The sequence below is a fragment of the Aotus nancymaae genome, unplaced genomic scaffold, assembly GCF_030222135.1.
Source record: "Aotus nancymaae isolate 86718 unplaced genomic scaffold, 86718_ANA_hifiasm-v0.15.2.pri h1tg000016l, whole genome shotgun sequence".
Lineage (NCBI taxonomy): Eukaryota > Metazoa > Chordata > Mammalia > Primates > Aotidae > Aotus > Aotus nancymaae.
The window spans coordinates 39,100,291-39,122,747 of NW_026988428.1; the positions used below are offsets into that span (position 1 = coordinate 39,100,291).

Below are 22,457 nucleotides of genomic sequence, written 5' to 3' on the forward strand. Positions count from 1 at the left end.
ATAATTAAAAGGTTATAGGTTTAAAAAGTTATGGTAAGCTAAGCTTAACTGATTATTGAAGAAAGAAAAAAATTAAAATAAATGTAGCGTGCCCTAAGTGGAAGTATTTATAAAGTCTACAGTAGTGTACAGTAATGTCCTAGGCCTTCACACTCACTCACTGCCCACTCACTGACTCACTCAGGGTTACTTCCAATCCTGCAAGCTCCATTCATGGTAAATGTCCTATACAGGTGTACCATACTTATCTTTCATACTGCATTTTCACTATACTTTTTCTATGTTTAGATACACAAATACCACTGTGTTATAATTGCCTGAAGCATTCCATACAGTAGCATGCTATGCAGGTTTGTAGCCTAGGAGCAATAGGCACCATCTAAGTGTACTCCACATAGGTATATTCCATAAGTATACTACATGATGTTTGCACAATGACAAAATCACCTAATGAAGCATTTCTCAGAGTGTATCTCCTTTGTTAAGCAGTGTACATATATATATATACTTATATATTTGAAAAGGAAATAGCAGTGATATCTCAGTGGCACTGGACACATCTATAACTCAGGTATTCGGTTTTCAATATCTTTCTCTAATACATGGAATTACTTCCCCTTGTAAAACTGGTATATTTTAGGAATGAGGTATAGAGAATTCAAGGTAAGTTTGAAGCAACTTTTGGTCTCAGAAAATAAGGAAGGTCTAAAAATTCCAAAAGATGACAGCATATTGAAAGTTCACATCTCTACATTATGAATTATTAAGAAAACTCAATTAAAACCTGCATATCTATTTGAATATTCACAACAAAAATACTGGCAATATCAAATGTTGGCAAAGATATAGAGCTACTGAGAGTCTTACACTTTTCTAGTGAGCATATAAAATGCTACAACCTCTTGGGAGCCATTTGGAAGACTCACAGAAAGTTAAATTTACATATATCATATGAACTAGAAATTTTACTTTTACCCGAAAGAAATGAAAACTTATGTTAATTCTCAGAGGTCTGGCTCTTGGTCTTGATACTGTTAAAAAAAACAATGTGGGATTTATCAGCCTCTACCATAGGAAATTACAAAAGCTTTCCCTAGAGTTAAACATCTTGATTGGATTGGATTATAATTCCCAGAATAAAATGAATAGTGATGAGTCTATGTTGACATAAGCAACTAAGTAAATAATAAATTAGGAAGAAGTGGCAAGCTCTTCCTCACAGAAGAATTTCAATTAATAAATGTAGAAGGGACAAGGAAATGATAAATCACCATTAACACACCATCATAATCATTGCTCCAAGTTTCACTGATGAATGTTAAAGTGAATGTGTGAAAGTCTAAACTGATAAAGCATACTCAGAGTATCAAAAATATATTCTCCCAAATATTTTATAATTAAAATGTTTATTATAGCATTATTCACAATAGCTAAAATATGGAATCAACATGTGTCTATCAGCAAATGATTAGATAAAGAAAACATGGAATAAATATACGCAATGAAATACTGCATCCTTGAAAAAGAAGAAAATGCTGTCATTTGTAACAATGTAGGTAAACCTGGAGGACATTAGGCTCAGTGAAATAACCCAGCCACAGAAAGATAAATATGGCATAATTTTACCAATATGTGAAATATTTAAAAAGTTGAGCTAATGGAAATAGAGAGTACAATGGCATTTACTAGGGACTTGGGGAAAAAATGAGAAGTTTGAAGAGATGTTGGTTAGAGGATATAAAATTTAAGTTAGACAGGAGAAATAAGTTCACTAGACTTATTGAAAAAAATAGAAGAGAAGCAAAGTTAAATGAAGCATTTCAGATCAACAAAATCCAAGAGAATTCTTTGTCAACTGAACCCCCCAAAAAAGAGATGAGAATTTAAAAAGATGAAGGAAGAACTATGGAATTGAATAAATAAGGATTCTTATGTTGGTAAATAAAAATGAATATTGATCATCAGACTAAGTATAGTATCTGGAGAAGTGCAAAAGTATTTAAAATTAAAATGAATTTTAAATGTTATTATAAGTTTATTTACATTTATTTTACATGTTGATTGTACTCGTCTCCACCTATTTTTCCTCCTAGGGCCCAGGAGTAAAAAAAATCCTTATCCAGGACATGCCCTGTTCATCACAAAGTGGAGAGAGTATGGGTAAAGCCACCTGGTGATTCTTAGGTAAAGTTAAGTCACGTTACAAAAGCTAATGACAATGATTTGAGAAAACTGAATTCTCACGGAGAAGAACAGTGAATATTTAAGAATGATGAGACATTCTACCACCTTTAACACTGTGGGTCACAAATATTCACTTCCCTCTTTGCTGCATACAAAACATATTTACCCCTCTCCTGGAGACAGACCAAAGGTCACATCGAGTTAACCATTGTGCTCAGCTTCCAGGATCTAATGGCAATTTCTACACTTTAGAGCCACAACTGCCTTCTCTAAATTCAAACAGTTGACTTGTCTAATGCACACACCTTACAATTACTAGAAGAACAGGGAAAAGACAATCTAGAAACACTATTCAGAGAGGATAGGAATTGGGAACACACAGCAAACGCTGTAAATACCAAGTCTAAAATAGAACTTGATAGGTGATGCAGGGGTCCCTTACTCTGTAGCTGTGGGAAGCCTCCTGACTGGTTCCCAGTTATGTTCCTTGCGAATAGGACCCTGCCACTTTTATTTAATGGCTCTTGAGTCACAATCTGAGAAGTTTCTGCTTTTCTATTATTTTACTTTGCCATATCCAAAGATATCCTAAAGAACTTTTAAAGACCATTAAAAATAAATATATAAAACTTCCTTGGGACTAAGTGTATTTCTCAGCCTTCTTTTTTCTTTTTCTTTTTGTCTATAGACTGTGGGAGCAGATAATTGATTTACATTCAATCTCTCCAACCCAGACTAGCCACTCAAAAACATGATCATCTTTTAACATGCTAGATACTTATTTTAGTATATGTCAATAGTCTCACTCACTATTATTTTTTAAGTGCCTATTTACACTTAATTACAGATACTTAAGAGTTTTTTTTTTTTTTTTTTGAGACGTTGTTTCGCTCTTGTTACCCAGGCTGGAGTGCAATGGCGCGATCTCGGCTCACCGCAACCTCCGCCTCCTGGGTTCAAGCAATTCTCCTGCCTCAACCTCCTGAGTAGCTGGGATTACAGGCACGCGCCACCGTGCCCAGCTAATTTTTTGTATTTTTAGTAGAGACGGGGTTTCACCATGTTGACCGGGATGGTCTCGATCTCTTGACCTCGTGATCCACCTGCCTCGGCCTCCCAAAGTGCTGGGATTACAGGCGTGAGCCACCGCGCCTGGCAAAACTTAAGATTTTTAAGGCAGAGCTATGTCCTTCTGAAAAAGTCCTGCACCCAAAAGAAATTACATACTTAATGTTAATATATTGAGTTAATAAATTCAGAGGTTGAAACAAAGATGTGATAGCAACATCACTGGCATGTTCTTGCTGTGAGATGGTTTTAATATACCTCAAAGAATGACTAAATTTTATTTTTAGCTTCGGGGAGATGAGATATGATTGCATCTTCAACTCTAATTCCCAGTTATTTTTCGAATTCCTAGTTGGATTTTCTCTATTCCCATCCATACTAAACACTAAATAGGCCAATTCCTTTATCATTTTTCTTATTATAGGTCATGGCAAACAGGTTAATTCCAAATTTCCCTTCATAAAGCCACAGACACTTTTGGTATATTACCTACCTTCCAGATTATCTCAGGTGACAACTTAACCAAAATTTTCACTACTGCAGCATAACCTAGGCTGTTGCTACTATATTTTTACTTCAAAGGAAGTCTACAGGTCAAGAAATAAATTTCTCTTAAATGGAGGGGCTGTGAATAATCATTAAAAAATCTACCAAGTGTACATAAAAACATTCAACATATTCTATAGACAATTTTAATTGTATAACTAAGTTTAAGAATGTTTATGGAGCAATGGTAATCTGCAAAATTAAATGAATTTCTAATATCATTATATCAAAAATATGCTTTATATAAATAATATGTAATTATATACATATATAATATATAATTGAAAATGACAGCAAACTACACAAATACTTGATAATGAATCTAATGAAGGAAACATAACATATACAAAAGAAACAGTGAAATCTTATCTATAAAAAATTACATGGAGGATACCATTGTCATATTTCTTTGTTATTTAACCTAAAGCAATACTTCTGGCCAGCCCTCCAAACCTAATTTTGTGTACTTTTAAATCAATCACAGTCAGTTTGCTATGTTGCTTTTAAATACACTTATTTAAAAATCTCAGAGACAAACATTACAAAGCTAGAATGCATTAAAATGGTGGTTCTTAATTGTATGAACTGTTTTTGAAGGTCATCCATGAACTGTTTTTGAAGGTCATCCATGTAATGATGGTCTTACAAGACATCGTCTGTAGACAAAATAAATAATATATCTGACCTATGTAATTTCTTCTGTTTTTCAAGTGTAAATAAATTATCCTGTGATTAACAAAATATGAACTGGTTTTACAATATCTCTGTATACATAGTAACTTTAATCCACACTGATTTTCATATGTGGTAGATACTTTGCCAAATTATATTATGGGGGATTAGATCAAGCAAAATATTTTGTTTATTAAAAAACAGACATACTCATATCCTTAGAAAGTATAGTAGGAAATAGAATCAGACTTCTGTATTATTTTTCTCATTAGCATGAGCACTTGGCCTCTATTTGGTGCTATTGTTCTGCCTTACTGTCTCAAAGGAAAGTGTCTCTGTTGCTGCCTATTTTAGTTGCTTTGCCAAAGTTAATTACACAGAAGCTTCATTAGTGATGCTTGAATCTGGCCACTAAGGATCCTATATTTATTCACACGATCACAGTGCACTTCCAAGAGATAGAGCAGAAAAAGTAAATATTATTTTAGGAATAGAAAAGCTAACTCTCTGCTCTTTTGAAATCAGAAGAGATTCTGTTGCTTTCCTCCCTAACATTAAATTTTCTTACCATTAAGACAGAGTCCAAAGAAAATATTCCAAAGTTTAAAATAAGAAACTTCCTAAGAGTGTTTATTGTAATGTGAAAATGCAAAAGTAGGAGACCTCAAGATCCTTCAGGAGATACCTGAAGGTTGATGATCAAGTTAAACCAGTACAAAGTTACATCTTCCTTAACACAACACAGTTAAAGCCACTGGGGAGCTGCCACCTGAAATCGTGAAAAATTATCAAAAGACCAAGTATTTTAAGGTAGGTATGTATTTTCTCTTTTGAGAGATAAGAGAAAGAAATTTTTGTTGGAGTACGCTTTTGTAATTTTGTTAGTTAAGCTTGTTTCAAATTTTTAATATAGAAAATTGTAGTGAACATGTATTTAAGCTATTAACAGATCTTTGACAAGACTAAGTATCATAGCTAGGACATATTTATGCATTCATATGTAGTCACACGTGCAGTCATTTGTAATTATTTTTTGCATATAAAAAATTATTGCAAATATCATGAGTCTTCTGGGTCTGGGAAAATGAATTCCTTACTCTTATGGACATGTGCTTTATAAAATCCCATGAGGTACATATGGCAAGGCCCATCTTCCCATAAAATATCAAGGACACACAGAAATAGACCTTCCAAATCCTTTGCATATATACAAAAAGAAATATTACATTGCTTATAATTTCAGCTTTTTTCTAAATTGTAAATATTCTTTTATGATTAAATGTCTAGCCAGAAATAGTTCAATCCCTCATATCTATTAGTTCAACAAAAATGTTTCCTTATGTCTAAGTGAAACTAAGACTGAGAGGTCTTTGTATTGTTGCTCACGATGCACAGCACAAGATGATCAAGGAGCGGAAGATCATTTCACTGAGGTAGTTTTCGCCTAATGTGTATTCAAAGGGAGAGGCATGAAAACGAAGATGACAGAAAGACAGTTACTTCATAGTTTATCCTGCTTATGGTACTTTTCATGGCCCTGAAGTAGTTGGGAGAAAATTAGCTCTTAAACCAAAATCAAAGAAAAAGCCATAGCAAAATTATTAGTACACTACTTTACTTGTATAAAAGCAAAACTTCCAATAAATTGCTTTCATCTAACAAAGTCAAAAATGGGATTTGCATGAAAGAAAGAGGATTGAGGCAACATGAAAAACCTCAGAATATTTGAAAACAAGGAACTCTGTTTTTCTTTCCTGGAATAAGATGATGAATAGTGTGAGAGGCTTGCAAAAAGACCAGCTTTGAGGGCGGTAAGATAATCAAAGGCAACAGTTTTAGTTTTATGGATTTCTTGAAAAACCTGAGAGTTTCACTAAGAAGTAAGCATATGTAACAAGCTGTCTGTGTCTTACTGGGCTCTGTTAGCGTCTTCATTTTCATTATGCCAGGTTCATACCATCTCTCTTAATAGATTTGTATTAGGTTTTCTGCATAAGTGTGTATTTTCCTGTGATGGTAACTTTAAAGCAAGATGGGACTTGCCATATGTACCTCATGGGATTCTATAAAGCACATGTCCATAAGAGTAAGGAATTCATTTTCCCAGACCCAGAAGACTCATTATATTTGCAGTACATGCAAAGCAAGTGAAAAAGCATTCATATAACAAACTAATTGGTATCTTCTGAGGAGATACAATTTCATTCAGTGATGGAAAAATAGCAAGAACCCTAGAGACTGTGTTGTCAGATAAGACATACATTGATAGCTACCATTATAAATAATTAATTCAGGCTAAGCACTGGGAGCAGTTATTTCTCCATGAACAGAAATACCATCATTTCTTCTTGCTGAAGAATGCCATAATGGTCAGATAAGACCCATGACGCAAATTAAAGAAGCCAGTTAGTATTTTAGTCATCCTTCATTTGTGTCTGAAATTATAAATATACACATTAGGTGATTGATAATGACATAAGGGGCAACGCTGATAGGTGGTTTAGATGATGATGTCAAGGGCGGGCAACAAACTTTCTTAATTGCCTCGGTGGTTCTCAAACATCGATGTGCATGTGAAACTCTAGGTAATTATAACACAACTATTTTACTCTCTAATTTCTCCACTAGGGCCTAACCTCATTTGCCTATTTCCTGGCTGAAACATATTAGCTCTGTGTCCCAGAAGTCTATGCTTGTGACAAATATCCTTGATATTTCTAATTCGGAGAATTATACACACTAAATAACCTAGACATATGCAAGTATTTCTGGAAGAATAGAGTAAAGCATTGGATAAATACTACAGTGGGTTTTTTTGTTTGTTTGTTTTTTGTTTTTTTTTGATGTGGCGCTTTGCTCTTGTTGCCCAGGTTGGAGTGCAAAGGCGAGATCTCAGCTCACCACAACCTCCACCTCCCAGGTTCAAGCAATTCTCCTACCTCAGCCTCCTGAGTAGCTGGGATTACAGGCATGCACCACCACATCCAACTAATTTTGTATTTTTAATAGAGATGGGGTTTCTCCATGTTGGTCAGGCTGGTCTCAAACTCCCGACCTCAGGTGATTCACCCTCCTCAGTCTCCCAAATTGCTGAGATTATAGGTGTGAGCTACCATGCCTGTCCAGCGGTAATTTTATAATAAATTAAATGAGTTTCAAAATACAGAGCCAAACTTCATGCCTGGCTTGCATCATATTTTCCAACAGCCAGGTGGAAGCATATCCTGACATAGAATTAAGTGAATGTGCTGTAACAGGAAGGCAAAGAGAGAGAAGGATCCAGAGTTGCTTAATTCCTTGAAAAGAGTGGAGAACTCCATGCAATAAATGCACACAGCCAGTATACTTCAGGGAATCAGGCGAAAAAAAGGAGATTGGGAATTTAGAAAGTTGAGTATGGAGAACAAAAGCTGTGGAGGCAAAATACACTCATCACAACTTGTCTTCTAAAAAAGAGGAAGATATATTCACTCTTAGTCAAAACAATATAAAGACCAAAAAAAAGAATTAAAAGTGCCATCACATTTCTGAAGAGAAAAAGAGATGGGAGGCTGGTTAAACTTAATTTAGGTAAAGGATCATGTGAGAAGGTGAAAAGTAGGAAAGGGCAAACCATAGGTCCAATAATTAAATAAGTAAATTTTGTCTTTAAGACAGTCAGAATAAGTATTCTAGCTTCTCTCCAAACTATATTGTTGAACTTACACCTGTAGATGCGATTCACCAATAGCCTAGCCTATTCACAAGGGACTGAGACCAGTGAGTCTAGGACTGAATGCTATTTTGCAGAATGTGCTGCAGCCTGTTAACACTTACAGAAGTTACGATTCATTTAGATAGTCTTATGGTCCTCACTATATACATTTTAACAGTTTTATTGAGGTATAATCTATATTAAAAACTGCACATGCACACAGCCATGAAACCATCACCACAATCAAGGTAATAAACATATCCATCACCCCCCCAAAGTTTCTGTGTGTCCTAAGTTAGGTTTTTTGGAATTTTTCTTTTTTTGCATAAACACTTAACATGATATCTACTCTCTTAAATGTTTCCAGTGCACAATAAGGTATTGCTAAGTATAGGCACCATCTTGTTCAGCAGATCTCTAGAACTTACTCATCCTGCGTAACTGAAACTTTGTAACTATTGAACAACTTCCCATTTTCCCATCATTTCAACCCTTGGCAACCAAGATTCTAACTCTCCAATTCTATTAATTTGACTATTTTCCATACCTCATATAGGTATAATCATGCAGTATTTGTCTTTCTATAACTGTATCATTTCACTTAGTGTAATCTCTTGTAGGTTAATTTATGTGGTCACAAATCACATGATTAACAAGGAGAACATATGGACACAGGGAGGACAGCATCACACACTGGGGTCTGTTTGGGGGGTTAGGAGAGGGACAGTGAGGAGTGGGGAGGTTGGGGAGGGATAACATGGGGAGAAATGCCAGATATAGATGATGGGGGGGATGGAGGCAGCAAATCACCTTGCCATGTATGTACCTATGCAACAATCCTGCATGATCTGCACATGTACCCCAGAACCTAAAGTACAATTTAAAACAAAAAAAAGCTGAACAACATTCCATTATTGTATTATACATGCCACATCTTCTTTATCCATTCTTCTGTTGATGGATATTTGGGTTGTTTCCATATCTTGATTATTGTGAATAATGCTCAATATTTGAGAGTAAAGTTCGTTCTTTGAGATCCTTATTTCTATTATTTTGCATATATGCCAAGAGGTGGAATTACTGGATTATATAGTAGTTATATTTTAAATTTTTTGAGGAAAGTTTCATACTATTTTCTATTTTACATTTCTAACTAGAGTATGCAAAGTTTCTATTTATCTATGTACTCGCCAAAAGTTACCTTTTGTTTTGTTTTTATTTGTTTCTTAATAGCCATCCTTACATGTGTGAGGTGATATCTCATTGTGGTTTTGATTTGCATTTCCCTGATTATTGATGATATTAAGCATTTTTATATAACTTTTGGCCACTTGTAAGTCTTCTTTGGAGAAATTTCTATTCAACTCTTTTGCTCATTTTTAAATTGCATTGTCTTTTTTTATGCTATTGAGTTGTAGGAATTTTTTTATGTATTTTGGAGATTAAGCCCTTATCAGATATATGGTCTGTAAATATTTTCTCCCATTTGATAAGTTGTGTTCTAAATTCCCCAGCATTCTCAAAATTACTATTGTTTATCTGTTAATTTTAGTAAATATGAGGATGAGTGAATTTTTATAACATTAGAAATTAACTAATGTAATTATAGAAAAAAATTAAAAACTGTTAGCTGAGTAGTTACAATTATTTTTTCGCTATGCCTGGTTCCAAACTCTTGAGAATTCCAACATAACAAAGAATCTTAATCTTGATTACCCATTCTGAGGGGTAATAGAATCACCAAAAATGACAAGATTAAAAAAAAAAAAAAAAACTAAAATTAGACTTTTCCTACCCACATATCTTTTACCTTATATTATCCTGTATCTGGCTTCCATTCACTGTAAAAAAAAAAAAAAGAAAAGAAAAAAGAAGAAAGAAAAAGAAAGAAAGAAAGAAAAGATATTGCTGTTGTAGGATTAGGTTCTTTACCTCAAAAGTGTTGGGTCGTAAGAAATTTAGATTGCTGTGGTATTTTAGGTGGATGGGTGTAATGGAAAAAAGGGGAGGGGTTCTGACCAAGCAAAGAAAAGCTAAATAATACAGTGTTTTAGACTCCATGATTATCCGAGGTTATAGAAATGTAATAACATTATTTTTCTATTACAAGAAGTAGGTTTGTCGATATCTCTCTATGCTAAGTATTTTTGTTTTTCTAAGAACACTCCTCACTAAGGTTTGTTCTATTAAAAGCACAGAGAATTGGGCAACTAAATGAATCTAATATGTGTAGAAAGAGATGAGTGGAACTAGAATTATGAAAATAAAAAGGCTATTTCACTAACACATTCAGGTTATATTAATTAGCAAATGTACTAGGAGTATTGGTATGAAAGAAACAGATTTTAGGATATAAATTAAAAAGTAAATTATTTAAACAAAAAAGAAAATTCTACCTTGGTAATAATCATAAGTATAGCAGCAATTCTAATCTTGACATTGCAGTATGAGCCTTTTAGCTTAATATTATCTAAACTTTAAAATAGTTCTTAAAATTGTTAAGTTTTCCAAAAAATCTTTTAAAACTCTACTTTTTAAGAGATAAAAGTACAAGATAAAGTAAAGTTGTATGAAAGGTACATTAACTCATTCAAAAATTGTTGAACACATGCTATGTGCCAAACACAGTCTCCATGGCAGTAAAAGATGAAACAAAGAAAGAACAAAGCTCCTATTCATAGTGTTTACTTTTGAGTAATGCTAGAGATTCACTGATCCTAAGAGTATTAGGATATCTTTGAGCTTCTTGGGTATATCCATGAGTATAATCTATATGAATTCCACCCGATTTTTCTGTAAGAGAATCTACAGTCTCAGAAAAGAAATGAATCTTTAGACACATAGTAGGTGGTTTCAGCCTTGAAAAAGAAAGGAAAGCAGAGAGTAAAAAAACTGCAGTCTCTAGAAAATGATATATGAGGATCAAATTCTGGAAAAAAGGAAAAAAGAAATTCCTAAGGTTCTAAGAAGGAAGAGGTCAGGAGAGAGATTACTAGAAACAAGTACGCAAATAACAATAGCATATAGGGAACTATAATATCAAGGTAAAGTAAGAAGTAGTTCGGAGAGCAAAGGGAAACACTGGAGAAAGTACTAACAAAATAGCATTTGCAGAACTTTTAATTGAAAATAGTCTGACCTTTTATTTAAGAATGTACTAAAAATAACAGTGCAGTTTGAAACAGATGTTAAAATAAGAATGTTGAATCAACTGACAGGAATAAGCATTAAAAACATAGCTTACTGTCACTATGAAGACAAATCTGTTTTATTTCTCCCCTAAATTTACTAAGAACCCTACATAGACCAGATACAAGAGAAAACAAGGATATATACAATATTGTCTCTAAAGAAGTTTACAGAAACATACAGGATAAATACAAGTACGGTGAAGAGTATAATACCATGTGATATAACCCAAGACCAAGTACATAAGTACTTGGAAAGAACATGGGAGCATAATTTCACATTCGCTGTGTGGGTAAATGAACATTTCCTTGAAGAATCAATACCTAAGTCAAATCCTAAAGACTAATATGCACTAGTCAGTCAAAAGATTAGCCTGGGCAGACAAAAGCATGTAGAAAATTGAAGAACTGCAAGTAGTCAATGCTAAGGCAACTTGAGCCATGAGGAAGAAACTGGTAAGTGGTAAGAAAATGGTAAGCTATAAGATGGGAAAATCAAGAAAGGTCCTGCCCATGAAGAGCAGGTCACACAAAAGTGATTAATCTGTAACCAACAATAGGTAATAGCAGTAGAACAGAAGTCTCAAAGAAGGAGCATGACTTGACTTCGAGCATGTGGTTATGTGAGGTGTCTGTGGAACACCCAACTTGTGATGTATACTTAGCAATGCTTTTTACCTGGTCTTTGGCTACATCACATACATGATAATCAAATCAATTGGGCTGGGCAAAATCACCCTTGAAGAGTAGAAGAAGAATAACAAACAGAAAACAAGAAGCAGGAGGTCTGAAGATATTTGAGAAAACCAATATTTCACAGATGAAGAGAGAAAGAGAAGACTAAAAAGAGAAACCCTAAAAGACAGCTATAGAAAGAATATCAGAATTAGACACGAAGCCCATTTAACAAATGATTGAACTTTAAAACAAAAATACTATAGCAATTCCAGGCAAGATTAAAAACCTAAATGTGCCTTTAGCTTCAACAGTAATGAAGTCTTTGCAGATTCTTCAAGGGGTGAGGTGAAAGTGAGGACACAGAGGATTAAAGTATAAACTGATTAGGGGTGAGATGAGGAGACATTAATATCTTTTAAATTTTCTTTTATTTTTAATTTTATGTGTACATAGCAAATATATATATTTATAGGGTACATGAAATATTTAGATATAGGGATGTAATATGAAATGAGATACCATGGAGAATGAGTTATCCATCCCCTCAAGCATTTATTCTTTGAGTTACAAATAATCCAGTTACATTCTTTAAGTTATTTAAAATATAAAATTTGTTATTGACTACAGTCACCCTATTGTGCTATCAAATTTATTTTTTCTATTTTTTGTACCCATTAACCATCCTCACCTCCCCTCGAATCCCCATTTTACTTCCCACCCTCTTGTAATCATTCTTCTACTCTCTATGTCTCTGAGTTCAACTGATCTGATTTTCAGATGCCACAAATAAGTAAGAACGCATGATGTCTTTTTAAAGGACCTAAAAATACATTGAAAAAGACACAGCCTAGAAGACTAGATTTAGTGGTGTTAAATGTAGTTTTGCTTCTGTAGCTTTGAGAGAAAAGAAATCACAATCAATTAACTGAACATCAAATGAAAGCATATGAGAATATTCATTTTGTAAAAACCTTGAACATGACTTTTTCTCCCATTATAGAAAAAATAATTTCACATCAACCCATCTACAGGTACTACAGTGTTGAGAATAAAAAGACCAGGGAAAGGCTCAGGAATAATGAGTGTATTCTGTTGTCATTGTTGTTTGTTTGTTTTCCAGGAGAAATTCATCTTAATCTTAATACAATTCTCAGATAATAACAGCTGAAGAGAATTAATGTTCTTAATTACCTGGATATATCCTATATCCAGAGTTTGTTCTGGACAAAGAATTTTTAAGTACTTATGAAATGACATTATTTTTTTCTAACTCATTTGTAAATACATTCTGTGTGGTAAACTACAATCAACTGCATTTGTAAATTCTGATGGATGAGGAATAATCAAGGAAAACGCTGGATTGTTTTATAAAACTTGAATTCTTAAGGATATATCCACTGCTCATATATGTGAAATTTAGGAAGGTTATTGGAACAGTGGCAACGTTGATTATTCTATAAAGGAGGAAATAAATGTAGACTGGTCAGCTTGACTTCTAGATGCATAGCCTTTTGCTATAGAATTCAAATATCTACCTCGTCATAAACCATAATTTTTAAATGAGGATTGGGTAGATACCAAAGAACAGTGATGAGAAACCGCACAGTAATAAGAACTTTTATCCTGCTGGGACTGACAGATGACCCACACCTGCAAGTTCTGCTTTTTATCTTTCTATTTCTCACCTACATGTTGTGTGTAACAGGAAACCTGACTATTATCACCCTCACATTGGTGGACCACCACCTTAAAACTCCTATGTACTTCTTTCTCAGAAATTTTTCCTTCTTAGAAGTCTCATTTACCACAGTCTGTATTCCTAGATTCTTGTACAGTATATCAATGGGGGACAATACCATTACCTACAATGCTTGTGCCAGTCAAATATTCTTTGTTATTCTTTTTGGAGCAACAGAATTTTTTCTCCTGGCAGCCATGTCCTATGACCGCTATGTGGCCATCTGTAAACCCCTTCATTATATGCTCATCATGAACAACAGGGTGTGTACCTTATTAGTCCTCTGCTGTTGGGTGGCTGGCTTGATGATCATTGTTCCACCACTTAGCTTAGGCCTCCAGCTTGAATTCTGTGACTCCAATGCCATTGACCATTTTAGCTGTGATGCAGGTCCTCTCCTAAAGATCTCATGCTCAGATACATGGGTAATAGAACAGATGGTTATATTTATGGCTGTATTTGCACTCATTATCACTCTAGTTTGTGTGATTCTTTCCTACTGGTACATAGTCAGAACAATTCTGAGGTTCCCTTCTGTTCAGCAAAGGAAAAAGGCCTTTTCTACCTGTTCATCCCACATGATTGTGGTTTCTATTGCCTATGGAAGCTGCATCTTCATCTATGTGAAGCCCTCAGCAAAAGACGAGGTTGCCATAAACAAAGGAGTTTCAGTTCTTACTACTTCTGTTGCACCCTTGCTGAACCCCTTCATTTACACCTTGAGGAACAAGCAAGTGAAACAAGCTTTCAGTGACTCTATAAAGAGGATTGCATTTCTCTCAAAGAATTAGAAGTTTTGATGAAATAGCATAAAGTGAATGAAGAACGCTCCCTAAAATGTCATCCTACAGCTTTTAACTTATTTCATTGCTTCCTGACTACAATGTGATCATATGAACCTTCTCAATGACATTTAATATTGCATCCTAATCTCATCTTTACCAAACTCCTTATTATTTCAAACCAAAGTCATACATAGCGCTTTCCTTCATTGTGAAACTAAAAATTACATTTCCAAAAATCAAGGTTTTCTCTACTTCTGACCTAGTCTTTGCTTCATTTTTCTAGGGAAGAAAAAAGTAACAATACTTATCAGTGTATACATTATCTACAAGTTAACTTATGTAGTAATAAAAATTCTTTCTCTAATACAAAATTATCAAAATTAATACTGTAAATCCAAGAATCAAAACAAAAAATAGAAAACAACAGAGAGATATATTAAGAATAAATTAAATCAAATAAGGAATTCCAGCCCTATTAGAATAACTGGGAAAGAAGACATCAATGGGAGTTAAAATTAATCAGATTTGAAGAAATGGAAACACCTTCAAAATCATGGTAAGATGTATTAGCTATTGCTTTCTATTACATGACAGGAAACTAAGGCCTCTAAGGTTCAAGAGATTCTTGTGCCTCAGCCTCCCTAGTACCTGGCATTACACATGTATGCCACCATATCCAGCCAATCTGTTTGTATTTTTAGTGGAGATGGGTTTAGCCATGTTGGCCAGGCTGGTCTCAAACTTCTGGCCTCAAGTAATCTTCCTGCCTCAGCCTCCTAAAGTGCTGGGATTGCAGGCATAAGCCACCACATGTGACCTAAAGAAAGCATTAAGATAAATATTTTTCAGGGCCATATTATCCTGGAAAAAAAACATTGGTACTGTTATCTAAAATTTGGGACAAATGAAATTGTATTGAAGTTTCTTAATGCATTTCTCTGCACTAATAAAAACTGTGAATTATCAACTAAAAAATAAATAGAGCAAACAATGGTTTTCTGTGGCCAGAGGATACTTAGAAAGCTTAAAATCCATTTAACTACTAATGTTTCCTTTTTTATGAGGCATTGTGTTTATTCAGATGGATTTATTAATTAAGATACTTCATTTATTCCCATCCTAGCTATAGAATGAACAGATGATGGATCTATTCACTTTTAGTCTTCTCCTTGAACTAAAAATGCAGATAATTTACAATTTATATACTATTTTGTGCCTTGTTATTGACTGCCATACAGTTTCAATATTCATTTAATCTAATCCATCACTCAGCAAACAACGAGAAAATTTCACAAACGCACAAAAGTGCTGAAATGTATCCATTATATTTTCCTCATTATAATATTAATAAATTTTAACCACCATGTCTGAAATCTAATGAAAAATTAAAAGGAATGATTAAAGAAGTGACCATAAGTTAGGGGCAAAAACAAGGAAAACAGTCCACAGGTGACTCAAATGTTGAAGCCTGTTGGCAAACACTTTAAAATAACTATAATAAATATTTGAAAGATGTAGGAAGAGGGTAAACAAAATAGAAGAAAACATGAACAATTAAAAATGAACCTGAAATCTATATGTGGAAATCAGATGAAGATTCTAAAAGTAGAAAATGACATATTTGAAGTTAAAACTTGGGGATAAGTAAAACAGTAAGAAACAGGTGAAGACAGGTTTGTTGTACTCAAAGGCAGGTCAGTAGGAAATATCCACACTCTCAAGTTCAGAGAGATTAGAAAAGACTCAAACAGAAGTTCAGAGACAGATGAAACAAACTTTCCAAAATACATGTATGTCCCACAAATGGTGAGAAAGAATATGGCAGAAACAATGTTTGATGAGCTAATGACCAAAGAGTTTCCAAAACTTACTAAAGACATCTATCAACTGATTTAGGAACCTCAGAAAACCTCACCAAGAGGCAAAAAAAACCATAACTGTGTACCACATATCAAACCATTAGAAGCCAAACAAATAGGAAATTTTAAAAGCACTCAGAAAAAGCAGACACATTATTGTGCATGACCAGACAAACAATGGACAGTTTTAGTAGCGAGTGGAAGCCAAAGGATAATGGAATAGTACCTTCAAAGTGCTGAAGAAAAAAGCTTCCATTTCAGAGTTCTACACTCAGGAAAATAAAGGCAAAGTAAACGAAAGCAATAAAATGCTACTGCTAGCATACTTCATAGCAAGAAACATTGCAGAAAGTTGTTATAGTTGAAGGCAAATGATTCCAAATAGAAAAGGCAACACTTATACATGGTTGGTGAGAGTGTAAATTAGTTCAACCATTGTGGAAAGCAGTGTGGTGATTCCTCAAAGAGCTAAAAGCAGAACTACCATTCGAACCTGCAATTCCATTACTGGGTATATACCCAGAGGAATAGAAATAATTTTGGGAATAGAAATCCTTCTGCCATAAAGAAGCATGCATGCAAATGTTCATTGCACTATTCACAATAGCAAAGACATGGAATCAACCTAAATGCCCATCAGTAACAGATCGCATGAAGAAAATGTGGTACATATACACCATGGAATACTATGCAGCCATAAAAAAGAACAAGATCATGTCTTTTGTGGGAACGTGAATGGAACTGGAGGCTATTATTCTTAGGAAACTGACAAACAGAAAACCAACTACCAAATGTTCTTACTTGTAAGTGGGAGCTAAATCATAAGAACTTTTGAACACAAAGACGGAAACAGCGGACGCTGGGGTCTACTTGAGAATGGAGGGTGGATAGAGGGAGAGGAGCAGAAAAGATAACTATTGGGTACTGGGCTTAATACCTGGGTGAGGAAATATTAATAATATATACAATAAACCCCCAACCCCATGACTCATGTTTACTTATGTAACAAACCTTCACATGTACCCTTAAACCAAAAATAAAAGTTTCAAAACGAAAATTCATGCAACTGCCAAAGACATGAAGAGTGGGAAAGGTAAATGTAAAAGACTACAAAACAAAAATTCAAAAATATGTTTGGCTGAGTTTAAAATATGCATACAAGTATAACATGTGACGATAATTACACAAAGAGCAAAAAAAAGCTACATAAAGATAGACTATTTTAAGTCATTCTTGTAAATCTTATGTTGTTACATTGTAGTTAAAAAATACTAAGCTGTAAAAAGTGAAATAATAAACTTACTCATTACTGAAATCATGAAAAAAAAATTACAAAATGATAAAACTAAAAAGTCAATAGATAAGAAAAATGGAATAATAAATGCTTAATTCAAGTGATTTTATAAACGTATTAATAAGAATGAAGAACCTATGAGGCAAGTGGAAAATCACTAGCAAGATAGTAGACATAAAACCCATTATAGATTTAAGAGTTACAGTGGTCGGAGATCGATCCAAGATGGCCGCTTAGGAGGAAGTCGGGATTGCAGCTCCGAGAGAAGGCGCAGAGGGTGAGTGGACGCCGCATTTCCAGACGGACTTTTACCGCCCACAGACCAGGAGATTCACAGGAGGAAAAGCCCCACGGGTCGCCAGCACTGCTGGTTTCAGCGGAGTGGCCGCTCAGCCTACACCCTGGAGTGGGGGGCAGTGGCTTCTTATGCAGAGCGAGAGAGACAGAGTTCCCTCTGAGCCAGAAAGGGGAGCTGAAGCAGGGAGCCAAGCCAGGAGACCCCCGGGCAAGGGAGCGCCACGAATCTCAGAGCCGCTGCTTCGGCTGATGCCGCGGCACACAGGGCAGCGGATTTTAACTGCCCACAGACCAGGAGATTCACAGGCGGAGAAGCTCCCCGGGTTCCCAGCGCCGCTGGTTGGACCAGAGCAGCCGCTCGGCCTGCACAGGGGGCGGGGAGCAGTGGCTCCTTGAACAAAGTGAACGAGACTGTGTCCCCTCTGGGCCAGCAAGGGGAGCTGTGGCAAGGAGGCAAGCCAAGAGATTACCGGACAAAGAGGGCCCCTCTGGAAACACGGCTGAACCCGGGACGGTCCAGCTCTGTGGGGGAGGGGCGTCCTCCATCGGGAAACACCCTGCAGTTCCGGGGCAATTTTCCGTAACCAAGACAACCCGCCACTACAGAGACTCCGTCACTACAGGGGCGGGCCAGCATAGCGGAAGCAGTTATAACTACACCCACAGGACTGCAGGGAACCTCACACGGAAGCTGGGCAGAGCCCACAGCAGCTCAGCGAAGCCTCTGCAGGCTGAGTGTGACTAGACTGCCACCTTGTGGGCAGGGAAAACGGTAGCAACACAGCTGAAAAGCATAAAGTGCTAAACCCCTGGGCCAGAACACCTGGGAAGAAGAAAAGGGGGTTTATGAGTTCAGCTGCTGCAGACTTAAAATTACCAAAATCAGAAAGACAGCAACTACAAAGTCAATAGGCGGATAAATCCACAAAGATGGGAAGAAACCAGCGCAAAAAGGATGAAAACACCCAAAACCAGAACACCTCTCCCCCTACAAGGCAGCATAACTCCTCACCAGCACGGGAACAAGACTGGACGGAGAATGAGTGTGATGAAATGACAGAATCAGCTTTCAGAAAATGGATAATAAGAAACTTCTGTGAGCTAAAAGAACATGTTCTAACCCCATGCAAAGAAACTAAGAACCTTGAAAAAAGACTTGATGAAATGCTAACGAGAATGGACAACTTAGAGAGGAATATGAGTGAATTGATGGAGCTGAAAAACACAACACGAGAACTTCATGAAGCATGTACAAGTTTCAACAGCAGAATTGACCAAGCAGAAGAAAGGACATCAGAAGTCGAAGATCAACTCAATGAAATAAAACGAGAAGGGAAGATTAGAGAAAACAAGGTAAAAAGGAATGAACAGAGTCAACAAGAAATATGGGACTATGTGAAAAGACCTAATCTACGTTTGATAGGTGTACCTGAGTGTGACGAAGAGAATGCATCCAAGCTGGAAAATACTCTTCAGGATATTATCCAGGAAAACTTCCCCAACCTAGCAAGGCAGGCCAATATGCAAGTCCAGGAAATACAGAGAACACCACAAAGATATTCCTCTAGAAGAGCAACCCCAAGGCACATAATCATCAGATTCACCAGGGTTGAAATGAAGGAGAAAATACTAAGGGCAGCCAGAGAGAAAGGTCGGGTTACCCACAAAGGGAAACCCATCAGACTCACAGCAGATCTCTCAGCAGAAACCCTACAGGCCAGAAGAGAGTGGGGGCCGATATTCAACATCCTTAAAGAAAAGAACTTTCAACCCAGAATTTCATATCCAGCCAAACTAAGCTTCATAAGTGAAGGAAAAATAAAATCCTTTGTGAACAAGCAAGTACTCACAGATTTCATCACCACCAGACCAACTTTACAAGAGCTCCTGAAGGAGACACTACACATAGAAAAAAACAACCAGCACCAGCCACTCCAAAAACGCACGAAATGGTAAAGAGCAGCAACACAATGAAGAATCTGCATCAACCAATGGGAAAAACAGCCAGCTAGCATCAAAATGACAGGACCAAACTCACACATAACAATATTAACCCTAAATGTAAATGGACTAAATGCCCCAATCAAAAGACACAGACTGGCAAATTGGATAAAAAGCCAAAACCCATCAGTGTGCTGTATCCAGGAAACCCACCTCACATGCAAGGATACACAAAGGCTCAAAATAAAGGGATGGAGGAAGATTTACCAAGCAAATGGAGAGCAAAAAAAAGCAGGAGTTGCAATTCTCATCTCTGATAAATAGACTTTAAAGCAACAAAGATCAAAAGAGACAAAGAAGGACATTACATAATGGTAAAAGGATCAATGCAACAAGAAGAGCTAACGATCCTAAATATATATGCACCTAATACAGGAGCACCCAGATACATAAGGCAAGTTCTTAAAGACTTGAAAAGAGACTTAGACTCCCACACATTAATAGTGGGAGACTTCAACACACCATTGTCAATATTAGACAGATCAACGAGACAGAAAATTAATAAGGATATCCAGGACTTGAACTCAGACCTGGAACAAGCAAACCTAATAGACATTTACAGAACTCTCCACCCCATATCCACAGAATATACATTCTTCTCAGCACCACATCACACCTACTCTAAAATTGACCACATAATTGGAAGTAAATCACTCCTCAGCAAATGCAAAAGAACGGAAACCATAACAAACAGTCTCTCAGACCACAGTGCAATCAAGTTAGAACTCAGAATTCAGAAGCCCACCCAGAATCGCACAGCCTCATGGAAATTGAACAACTTTCTCCTGAATGTTGACTGGATAAACACTGAAATGAAGGCAGAAATAAAGACGTTCTTCGAAACCAACGAGAACGAAGACACCACATACCGGAATCTCTGGGACACATTTAAAGCAGTCTCTAGAGGAAAATACATAGCAATAAGTGCCCACATGAGAAGAAAGGAGAGAACTAAAATTGACACCCTATCATCAAAATTGAAAGAGCTAGAGGAGCAAGATCAAAAAAACTCAAAACCTAGCAGAAGACAAGAAATAACTAAGATCAAAGCAGAAATGAAGGAGATAGAGACACGAAAAACCCTTCAAAAAATCAATAAATCCAGGAGCTGGTTTTTTGAAAAGATCAACAAAATAGACAGACCACTAGCCAGACTAATAAAAAAGAAAAGAGAGAATAACCAAATAGATGCAATAAAAAATGATAAAGGGGATATCACCACAGATGCCACAGAAATTCAAACCATCATCAGAGATTATTACAAACAACTCTATGCACATAAATTAGAAAACCTGGAAGAAATGGATAAATTCCTGGACAGTAGCCTCCCCCCATGCCTAAACCAGGAAGAAGTCGAAACCCTGAATAGACCAATAACAAGGTCTGAAGTCGAGGCAGCAATTAAGAGCCTACCACCCAAAAAAAGCCCAGGCCCAGATGGTTTCACAGCTGAATTCTACCAGACATACAAAGAGGAACTGGTACCATTCCTACTGAAACTATTCCAAATAATCCAAAAAGAGGGAATCCTTCCCAGATCATTTTATGAGACCAACATCATCCTAATACCAAAACCCGGCAGAGACTCAACAAGAAAAGAAAACTACAGGCCAATATCCATGATGAACATAGATGCAAAAATCTTCAATAAAATACTGGCAAGCCGATTACAACAACCCATCAAAAAGCTTATCCACCATGATCAAGTAGGATTCATCCCAGGGATGCAAGGCTGGTTCAATATACGCAAGTCTATAAATGTAATTCACCACATAAACAGAACCAAAAACAAAAACCACATGATTATCTCAATTGATGCAGAGAAGGCCTTCGACAAAATTCAACAGCCCTTTATGCTAAAAACTCTCAATAAACTAGGTATCGACGGAACGTATCTCAAAATAATAAAAGCTATTTATGACAAACCGACAGCCAATATCATACTGAATGGGCAAAAACTGGAAGCATTCCCTTTGAAATCTGGCACTAGACAAGGATGCCCTCTCTCACCACTCCTATTCAATATAGTACTGGAAGTTCTAGCCAGAGCAATCAGGCAAGAAAAAGAAATAAAGGGTATTCAATAAGGAAAGGAGGAAGTCAAATTGTCTCTATTTGCAGATGACATGATTGTATATCTAGAAGACCCTATCACCTCAGCCCAAAATCTCCTGAAACTGATAAGCAACTTCAGCAAAGTCTCAGGATACAAAATCAATGTGCAAAAATCACAAGCATTCCTATACACCAATAACAGACTTAAAGAGAGCCAAATCAAGAACGAACTGCCATTCACAATTGCTACAAAGAGAATAAAATACCTAGGAATACAACTAACAAGGAACGTAAAGGACCTCTTCAAGGAGAACTACAAATCACTGCTCAACGAAATAAGAGAGGACACAAACAGATGGAGAAACATTCCATGTTCATGGTTAGGAAGAATTAATATC

General features: G+C 36.0%; 1 protein-coding gene across 1 annotated transcript; it reads left to right on the top strand.

The window, feature by feature from the left end:
* The first annotated feature begins 13,620 nt into the window (after positions 1 to 13,620).
* LOC105716030 (olfactory receptor 6C2) lies at positions 13,621 to 14,559 on the top strand. The gene has a single exon (XM_012450564.2). It carries the CDS (start codon positions 13,621 to 13,623, stop codon positions 14,557 to 14,559), a length of 939 nt encoding a protein of 312 aa, XP_012305987.2.
* The last annotated feature ends 7,898 nt before the right edge of the window (positions 14,560 to 22,457 follow it).

Bases quoted from the DNA above. Each gene is read 5' to 3' on its own strand.
- LOC105716030 (XM_012450564.2), top strand. From the start codon at position 13,621: ATGAGAAACCGCACAGTAATAAGAACTTTTATCCTGCTGGGACTGACA.